The sequence below is a fragment of the Pelodiscus sinensis genome, chromosome 20 (genome assembly GCF_052426305.1).
Source record: "Pelodiscus sinensis isolate ZL-2025 chromosome 20, ASM5242630v1, whole genome shotgun sequence".
In the NCBI taxonomy this organism is placed as follows: Eukaryota; Metazoa; Chordata; order Testudines; family Trionychidae; genus Pelodiscus; species Pelodiscus sinensis.
This window is the reverse complement of record NC_143071.1, coordinates 16,149,149-16,159,532: the sequence shown is the minus strand read 5'-3', so window position 1 is coordinate 16,159,532 and position 10,384 is coordinate 16,149,149. Positions and strand designations below refer to the sequence as shown.

Here is a 10,384-nt window from a genome sequence, read left to right as displayed (position 1 = left end):
TGTCTAAACCAACTTAGCCTTTGTGTCACTGAGATCTCGGTGTGCCTTTTCCTATGCTAACACGGAACGCCCGTCCTGCAGGTAATACGTGAAAAGCGCCTTTGTCCTGCAGCAGCCATGGAAAGCAGGATGCAAATTAATTCTTTCAACTTCATCCTCATTTCTCCCTGCCAACGTGGCCATTTTAAAAACTTGTTCAGCCTGGGACCCTGTGGGAGCTGCTTTGCACGCTCACCCAGGGGAGTATGGTGCCTCCTACGTCCCTCTAGATAGCTACACACACGGCTGGTCAGTGAGCAGCTGTGGCAGAGCAGCTCCATGCAAGAGGGAGGCAAGTAAGCAGCCAGACATGGCTGGAGGAGTCTTCTTGCCGTTCTTCAGACGCCAGTGCTGCTGAGCTATTGCAGAGGGTGAAATAACCCGTACAAGTGATAAGACTGTTGCAGCTCATTCCCCTTCCAGGAACTTAGAGGAAATGGGGACCAAACTGCAACTCTTCAGAGTCACAATTTAGTCTGTGGTGCACCTGAGGCAGCAGAAGCCCAAACCTGTGTTACTCCAGCTTTCTCAGCCAGGGGCTGGGGTATTGGGGGTTGTGGTCCAAAATCAATTCCCATTACACCAGAGGGACAGAGCAGAAGAGCAATGAGGATGAGTTTGATTTGACTCAAGACACGAGCTTTCGGATGCTTGCTTGACTCCACCCTAGATACAGTGGTGGGTGGCTTCCACTGACGTGGCACGTGGTCTTGCCAGCTGCTTGGGTGTACTGATGCAGATTACAGTTGCAAGCCAAAACTTTTGCTGGTGTTGCACCCACCATGAGCAAAGTCACATGAGGTCAACAGCAAAAGTTGTGTGCTGCCCTCGTGGATACCACCATGGGAGTGGGGTCTGCAGCCAGCTAACATGCATCAACTTCATGGCGGAGCAAGGAATACATCCCACATCTTCTAAGTCTAGAGAAGCATCATAACCACTGGACCATCCTACATCAGTACTTCTGCTGCCACTCCAGTGAGGTCAATAGAGGCTTATCAAGCATTAATTTGACCCATTCCAAATAAACACAAATTGAATTACAGCCTGTATTAGTAAGATAAACCAACCTCGTCTTGCCTGCACTTGGGACTTTGTTTGTGGGAGGTACTTAGTGTTCTAGGCCCAATTGAGAGGACCTTTTAAAACCACTAAAATGGTTTCTCAGAGTACAAAAGAAACACAGATAAAATGAGATTTCAAACTGCCAGCACCAATTTTAACTGAGTTTTTTACAGAAAGAGGTGGTTCAAAGAGCATATGAATAAATGTCATCTACTAGCAGTCTATCAGCAAATACTTTGGATTTCAAGACGGCAGACTTTAGCAAACTCAAGGAACTGGTAGGTGAGATTCCATGAGAAGCAAGTCTAAGGAGAAAAACCAGTTTGAGAAGGTTTTTCTCCTTAGAGGTTTTTCTTTTTCAAAGACACGTTATTTATGGCACAAGAGCAAAATATCCCCCTGTGAAAAAAACATGGCAAGAGCCCACCCTAGCTTAAGCAGGAGTCAAGATCAATTATCTGAATCTGAAACTTTAAAAATCGTACACCCCCCCCCCCCCCGCCACCCCTCCCAAAAGTAGCAATTAGGTCAAATAATGAAGGATGAATATAAAACACAAGTGTGTAGGGACAAAATTAGACGGGCCAAGGCACAAAATGAGATTAAACTAACTAGAGACATAAAGGGTAAAAAGAAAACATTCTACAAGCAAATTAGAAACAACAGGAAGAACAAGGACAGATAGGCCCATTATGCCAGGGGTGGGCAATAATTTTTTGCCGGGGTCACTTCAAAAATTTCTGAAGTGGACCAGGGCTGCACCGAAAGGGGCGGGGCCTAGAGCAGAAGGGGTGGGGCCAGGATACTTCCAGGTTCCCCACCCCTAGACCATGATTGGTCTGGGAGTGGGGGAATGCCATTGCCTAACCATCCCCTCCTTCTCTCTAGGTGTCCATACCCCTGGCTGGGAGGAGACTTCCCATGCTCACCCACCCCCAGGCCAATCAGGGCTTCGGGGCAGGGGAGCAAGCAAGTTTCTCTGCTTGTCCCCACCCTGCACGGTGCTTAAAACTTCCTCCAGCCCTGTCAGGAGTGCCTGGTGCTTCCAAGCATTGTGTGCTCCTAGCAGGGTGGAGGAAACTTCGTGCATTCCCCTCACCTCCAGGCCCTAATTGGCCTGGGGGCAGGGGAGAGGCAGGGCCTCCGCGGGCTGGATCCACCTGCTTGGCGGTGGTCCATGGGGTTTATGATACAAGTCAACTACTGTCTCTGCCATTCAGTGCTCTACTGGTGCTGGTATTCTATGAAGCTCAGCACTGGCATTTCGTCCCCAGCCGTAGCAGTCCGCGGAGGCCCTTTTGCCCACCCCTGCATTACGCAATGAGAGGTGAAAAATAATGACAGAAAATGGGGAAATAGGAAAAGTGCTAAATACCTTTTTCAGTTTCCAGTGTCACTTTGGACCAAAAAGTTTAGTAGCGAATAGATGTCTAAAACAGTGAATGCCAGTGAAAATAAGATATGTTAGCCTAAAATCCTAGGGAAAAAACAAGTTAAAAATTACTCGGGGTTTGTCTACACGGCAACATTATTTTGAAATAACTTAGTCCGCATCTACATAGCAGGCAGTTATTTTGAAATAATGTTGAAATACTGCCAAGTTGGAGGACTTCTTACTCTGACTCCTGTAACCCTCATTGTATGAGAGTAAAGGAAATCAGAGGATGAGTGCTCTATTTTGAAATAAGTGCTGTATAGACGCTCCCAATTTCAAAATAAGCTATGCAATTGATGTAGCTCAATTTGCATAGCTTATTGCGAGTTAAGCCCTGCTGTGTAGATGCAACCTTGAGACAAGTTAGATGTTTGCAGGACCTGATGAAATACATCTTAGAATAGTCAAAGAACTGTCTGATACGAAATCTGGGTCATTTAGTGATTTATCTGCAAAAATTCATGGAAGATGGGAGAGAGATTCCAGAGAACTGGAAGAGGGCAAATATATTGCCAATCTATAAAAGGGGAATAAAGACAACCCAGGGAATTGCACATCAGTCAGCTTAATTTCAGTACAGTACTGAGATTCTCTGATCTGGCAACATCTGTGGTAAATCAGGATCATGGATGTTCCAGGACCAGCAAGTCGTCCCCAGGTCTGGAAAAATCCCTCATCTGGGACTGGTCATGGAGGTGCAACCTGTATCCAGAAAGACAGTGTAGCAAATAATCAAGCAATCAGTTTTCAAAAACCTAGAAGATAGGTAAGAATTTGTTCTTGATTATGTCAAAGTAACCTAATAGCTTTTTTTGACAGGTTAGTAAGACGGGGGGTTGGGAGGTGGGAATAGATAAACTATATCTTATTATCAAATGCCTTACAATCTCCCATAGCCTAAAAGGAACTACTACAAAGTGGATGGAAAATTGTTTCCAAAGAATAGTTAATGGTTCAATCAAGTTGGAAGGGCATGCTGGATGGGATCTGTAGGGTCTGATTTTTGGGACCTGTTCTATTCAATATTTTCATAAATTATTTAGACAGTGACCTAGACAACATACTTGTAAAGATTGTAGAATTTCTCTCACTGGGAGAGATTGCAAGTGCTTTTGGATGATGGGTGTACAAACTAGAGAAATGGTCTGAAGTAAATAGGATGGAATTCAATAAGGACAAATGCAAAGTACTCCACCTAGGAAGGAACAAACAATTGCACACACACACAATGAGAAAGGACTGTCTAGAAAGTAGTACTGTGGAAAGATATCTGGAAGCTATAGTGGATAACAAGCTGTATATATGAGTCAACAGTGTATAACACTGTTGCAAAAAAAAAAAAACACCCTGAACTTTTACTTATCAGCATAAGTGTTCTAAAGAAGATACAAGAAGTACTTCTTCTTTGCTAGTCTGTGCTGATAAAACCTCAGCTGGCGTATTCTGTCTAGTATTGTGCAAGACAGCATGGAAGTTACTAAACTATTTAACAATCCACTATCTCCTTAGCATATCTCTAATCCTCCAACCAGATGTAACATCTGTGTTAACTAAAGCTTTGATGGCTTGTCTGGATGAGATGGAGGTTTATTCATTTCAAATGAGCAGATCCTCCTGAGACCACCTGAGATGCAGCTTATTTTGCTGGTCTAAAGGGAGCTGTAAAATTAGACCCAAGTCATTCAGTCTTGCACACTGGGCCTTCTGCTGTCCTCTCCCTGAATCTACTGACTAGGTTAAGGCACAATATGCCCATTATCGTCTGTTTTCCATAAAGGTGGAGAACAGAATTCTGCTTTTCTTTTTAATTTAATCCATCTTACTTTCTAGATACAACATCAGACTAATTCTTGTCTTCATTACCAGGAAGCAATGGAGCTTTTGGACAGCGATTCTTTCTTGACTGGTCTCTGTATTTTGGTGAGGAGGGAGACTGAAAATCCAATTGTTCAAGTTAATTGATGCAGCTGCATGTGATTGATGCAGTGATTCTGAGCCAGGAGCACATACACCCGTAGGAGTACACAGAGGTCTTCCAGCAGATACATAAACTCATCGATATTTGCCTAATTTCAACAATATAGAGAAGTAAGTTCAAACTAAAATTTCACAGAGATAATTGTTTATGCTGCTGTCCCTACTATACACTGAAATGTAAGCACAATATTTATATTTCAATTTTTATTTTATAATTGTCAAATGAGACTGTCAGCAATTTCTCAAGAACATGTGCTGTGTCACTTTTTTGATATTTTTATGGCTGATTTTTTTGTAAGCAAGTAGTTTTTAAGTGAGGTGTAACTTGGGGGGTATGCAAAGCCAGTCAGACTCCTGAGAGAGATACGGATTCTGGAAAGGCTGAGTACCATTGCTTTATGTGAATTGATATTGCTCCATCATCTGGTGTAATAGCATCAGCTGGCCAAACAGTGTGTGCTGGGAAGCAAATAATGCTGTAGGAGTGAGTGTATTTAAATGGAAGATAAACAAGGGTTGTGTGTCTGAGGTGTTAATGCTTTGTTCACAATAGTACACTGAAAGGTGCATTGGTTAGGCATGTATTGTAATATGTCAACACCAATGGTCTTTCAAAAAATATTATAAAAGAAGACAATAAAGAGAAGGGGGGGGGCAAAGGATGGATATGAGACATAGAATCATGGAACACTAGAACTGGAAGGGACCTCGAAAGGTCGTCGAGTCCAGTCCCCTGCTCTCATGGCAAGACCCAGTACCAAGACCATCCCTGACAGAGGTCTGTCTAACCTGCTTTTCAATATCTCCAGAGATGGAGATGCTTCTGACCTCTTTGGATACTTATATGCCCAGATTCAGTGCAGCTTAGAGAAATTCCTGAAATTATGTTTCAGGGGTCCCAGAGAGTGAACAAAAGCTCATCCCCTCTCCCCCACGTGGAACTGTCCTCCATATAATCAAGCACTTGATATTCCTGAGAGACCATCTCTCCTTTTTGAGCTGCCATGCTCACTGCTACATTGTGTTATGGGATTTACTGGGCTGGAAGGGGACTAGTCAGAGAACAACTTGGCTACCCCTTCTTTTCTGAATACACGTGAAAGCCTCCATAATGCTTTGGTTAGAGTAAGACGTTGCCCCAGTGTGTTTGTATGCATACAGTCTAAGATGAAAGGTGCTATAAGAAGTCAAGGCACAGCCAAAGAGGGAAGCAGTGGCATAACTGGCAGCAGATGCTGTAAGTATTCCCAGTACACTTGAAACCGGGTATCTGTAATCTAGGAACACCCACAGTACAGATCCCCATGTGGCTGACGTGCCAGTGCCAGCTCCATGCTGCAAGGGGAAGGAGCCCTGAATCTCGCAGGCCAGATTCAAGAAGCTGCAGGCCAGATCTGCCATGCCGAGTCCATGGGGTGGAAGGAGGGGGAAGTAGCTCCAAGCGCTGCCGCTCTCCCCTTTCCCCCCAGCTAGGGGAACAGCAGTGCAGCACTGTCTGGAGACTCTTCTCCTGTCACTCCTATTGGCTGCAATTTGTGGCCAATGGCAGTGGCCGGGGTAGTGCCTGGGAACCACGTGGTGGGGGTATAGAACCACGTGGGTCCCTAGGAGTGAAGCACTCCAGGTAAGTGCCCCCTCATACCAGACCCTACACCCCCAACACAGCATGCTCATGCATCCTTCCTCCCTCCCAGCCCTCACCCCTTAGCCCCAATAGCACTTTAAAGACCGTATATTAAAGATTTGTCTTATGACATGTTACACATATACAGCACTCTATAATAGTTTGTACATATGAAAGCTTTAGTAATAGATTTTCTTTACCCTTCATTATGGCAGACACCCAGGGTCTGGAAAATTTCATGATCTGGCACTGCCTGTTTCCCAAGGTTGCCAGGTTAAAGAGGTTCAAGTGTATTTTATTTACATAAAAAGCATCTGTGTCAGTTCCCCCAATTGTACAGTAGTAATTTCCTTGTGTTTATCATTCCAAGGCAAAGGTCAGTGTGGGTGGCAGGTGTGTCTTTGTGCTCAGTACCAGGGAGGGTAATGTTGCCAAAAGGCACCTATTGAGTTTCCAGGAGTAGAGATGGGGCCAGTGGAAGCTTGCCTGTCTCAAAAGCCCATTCTGCAACTTACAGGGAGGATGCACTGATCTCAAGTCCATGGCTGGCCCTGTGTATTGCTAGGAAGAGTAGAGGAAATGTTTAATTGGGGCTCTGGCCTTCTGGAGGAGTTCCCAACTCCCTTTTAAAATAGCTAAACACCAGCACTAGCTCCTAGATTTCAAAAGCTGGACCAGTCCTGACTCATGAGCCTGGCTTACGCTAGAAAAATGATCCCCTGCTGATAAATGGATTTCAGCAACAGATGCAGTTGAACAGGTGTTGAAAACATTAATTGAAAGGGCAGATGAGAACAAACCATACAGCACCATTTCTCTAATCCTGGTGAAATCCAAGTAATAAGGTGAGCCTCGCTGGTTGCTGATGTCTGTTGTCAGCAATGGGTAATTTTCCTTGCAGGGGCAAGGCTATCGCTGTAGCTGTGCACAGACTTGGGTGCATGTCCTTCCTAGGGACATGTAGAAGCAGAACTGTCCCACCCATCCAATGGTTTGGGGCAACCACCCCAGGCTCTGTGCTTTGGGAGGCCCGGTGGAGTCCAGCATGGCCCAGGGGCCTAACAGAGGACTTGAGGCCAGCAGCAGGGGTCAGGCCAGCCACCACACTCATTGCAAGAAGCAGAGCAACCTGGCCCAGGCTGATCTAGCTCCCCGTGGTCCCTGCTACATCAGTCAGGGGAAGGGGCGGGATCATCTCCCCCACTCACTGGCCATGGTGGAAAGGCTGGGAGTTGGCAAAGCTGAGTGGAGGATGCTGGGGCCCCACCCCTTCGCCTGCTCCTGTCTTGCCCCCACCCCAACCTTGGGGAATGGGAACAGGCAGGGGGTTGGAAGGTAAGGCAGAAGCTGGAAGAGGTGGGATGGGGCAGAGCAGAGGCTGGAAAGGGGGATGGAGTGGGGTTTGGGGAGGAGTGTGTGTGGGGGGGGCGATTGTTGCATGCCCTGCAGCCCTTTAGGGACCAACCTGTATCAAAGCTAAGGCTTCCCAGAGCTATAAATGCCATAGTTCCCCTCACACACCTTTGATATAAGAATTGACCTCACAGAGGGAGGAAAGGAAGGCCAGTAGTTAGGGGCTGCAGGGTTCCAGAACTTTTGGGGGTACCTAGACTCCTCTTCTCCTGCTGACCCCAGCCACCACCTAAGACCCTGGGAGGGATGCAGGCTCTGGGACGAAGGTTGGGTGCAGGCTCTGGGATGGAGTTTGGGTTCAGGTTCTGAGCTGGGGCAGGAGATGGGAGTAGAGGCGCTTGGGGGGGGGAATGGGGGAGTTTTGAGCCAAAGGAGTAGGTGGGAGAGAGGGCATAGGCTCTGGGAGGGAGTGGGGTGTGCGAAAATGTGAAGGGAGTGGAGGGTTCCAGGCTTAACAGGGGCACCCTTCTCTAACAGTGGTCCCTAGGTGATGTCTCCATGCACTGCTGCCTGTTTCCTGCCCCTAGGCACTTTAAAACACCCCCTGCTGCCACCACCAGGCTAGAGCAGCTTCTGGCAATGTCCCTGCGCCCCCAGGAGGGAGGGGAGAGGAAGATCTCTCCTTGTGCTGCTGCTAGGACTCCGCAGTGGGAACAGCACAGTAAGACAGCCCCTTGCCTCCTGTAGGGTCTGCAGGGACACGTGCCTGCAGCTGTGTGGAGTGAGCAGGCCAGAAGCCATTCTAGCCCACTGTGCCTTTGTCAGTGGTGGGGGCTCCTGAGCCATTTTAAATTGCTTGGGGGATGCATGGGAGGGGGAGGAAGCTGAGCGGAGGTAGCAGGTGGGACTGGGGGAGAGACCCAGCCCTGAACTCTGGTAGAGCCAGATCCTGGACCAGGAATATTCCTGGTGCGCAAGCACCACTGGCTCATAACTTGCTGCCTATGCCAGACCTCTCCGGAGTTATTCTAGGCTTGCCAAGCATTCTGTTTTGACTGTAATGCCTGGTTGTAATGCCCAGGGGCTCTGCTCAGCATCACCAACCTGTCCAGTCCTTAGTGCAGCAGGGGCCCAGACTAAGGCAGGCTCCCTCCATGCCTGGCTCCATGTGGCTCCTGGAAGCAGCTGCCAGATCCTTGCAGCCCCTTGGTGCAAGGAGGCGGTATGCTGCCCCTGTCCCAAGTGCCGGCCAGCTCCACAGCTCTGGATGGCTGTGTGCTTTCTGGGGCTATGTCTAGACTATACCCCTCTTTCCAAAGAGAGATGTACCCCAACCCCCCGGCCCAGTCCCCGTTTCCCTCCTTGCATGAACACCCCTGAAAGCAGCATCCTCTCCAGGGCAAAGGCCAGTCCTCCCCCCACCCCAACCTTTGGAAAAGTGGAGAGGGTGGCCCAAGGAGCCACCCCTGAGGCAGGAAAAGGTGGGGGAGGGGGAACAGAGGCGGGGTCCAGGGGGAAGCCCGGACACCCCCGGTGTCTCCATGCAGGGAGGGAAAACCCCTGCCTGGCTGGGGGCCGGAGGTCTGGGGCTGCTGGGGACGTGAGCGAGCTCTCCCGCCCCCCATGCCGTGCGCTGGCTGGGATTAGGCGGACAGCCGAGCCAGGGCAGGGCTCAGCATCCCCCGACTGGCTCCAGGGCTTGTTGCCCCCAGCCTGGCCCCGCACTCAGCTCTCCAAAAAACCTCTCCTCCAGCAGGGGGGGCTCCCACTTGGAGCTGTGCCCCCCCCCCCCCGCCCACCGACGCAGCCCGGGGACCTCGCTGCCCCCTCCCCGGCTGTGGCCCCCCCTCCATTGGCTAGGCTCTCCCCAGGGCGAACTACCCGCCTCTTCTCCCCCCCCCCATCCCCACCCCCGCGGCAAGCTCATCCCCGCTCCGCCTCCCCTGCCGTGCGAGCCGAGCGCCCGCCCCAGCGCGGCGGAAGGAGCCTCAGCGACCGGGTCTGTCCCTGCCGCCCGGCGCGGCGCCATGGAGTCTTTTTGCGGCTCCCGCTTCTGGGTAAGCGACGGCGCCCCGGGGCCGCGGCATCGCCCGCAGGGAGCAGCTCCCGGGTCTCCCCCCGCCCCCATGTCAGCCAGGGGGCCGCCCCAGGGACAGTCAGACCCTCCCCGCTTCTTCAGCCCCCTCCCCAGCAGGTCAAGAGGGCGAACTCCCTGCTGGGGGGGGGGGGGCGAGCCCCGAGGCTTGGGTGTCAGGCAGCGCCCCTGAAAATTCCGCCCCCCCAGGCCAGGAGCAAGGAGAGATGCGCTGGAGGACCCCTCGGGCTCTGTCCCAGAGGTGGAGCGGCTCTGCCATGTATGTGCCTTGGGCTTAAAACAGCGGGTTCAGGCTTTTCTAATGCATTGCAGCCCCCTACCCCCCCCTTCCGAATGGCATCCTTGGAAATCTCATTCCCAGCCTACGGGCCCCTGGGAGCCACGCCGTGAAACCGCCACTTGGACGGAATTTAGAAAGTTTGGGATTAGGGGAGGAGAGGCAGCCCCCTTCTGTTCCCCCAGCATCTGCTCACTGCCATAGGAGGCCATTGGGGCTGCAGGGTTGTGTAAGTGGGGGATGTAAATGCCCCCCTTGGTGCCACAGAGCTTTTTGGGTGCACTGCGCTTATTCGCAGGAGTCCGAATGAGGCTTGGGAGGTTTGGCTGATTGGGGTGGCTGAGAGAACAGGCAGCGACCAGCACCAGTCCATAGTGAACTCATCAGGGCCAATTAGATCTGTCCCTTATTACAGGAATGCTCTTGGGTCTGGATGGAGGTAGACCTGGGATGCATTTTCCAGAGCCTGCAGCTCTCAGCTGTAATTGTGGGTCCTCAGAAAATCAGGCTCTGAGTATT

General features: G+C 50.2%; 1 protein-coding gene across 2 annotated transcripts in view; it reads left to right on the top strand.

Moving 5' to 3' along the window:
• Positions 1–4,606: 4,606 nt before the first annotated feature.
• The window catches only part of ABCC3 (ATP binding cassette subfamily C member 3), a 101,352-nt gene continuing 95,574 nt past the window's right edge, over positions 4,607–10,384 (top strand). The window contains exon 1 of one of the 2 annotated variants that reach the window (XM_089771883.1): positions 4,607–4,627. Coding sequence is in view for 1 of the 2 variants with exons in the window: in XM_089771881.1 (XP_089628007.1) it covers positions 9,521–9,550 (30 nt within the window). In the remaining variant the exon portion in view is untranslated. Of the gene's footprint in view, positions 4,628–9,394; positions 9,551–10,384 lie in introns of those variants that run through there. The other variant, XM_089771881.1, reaches the window with a different exon arrangement.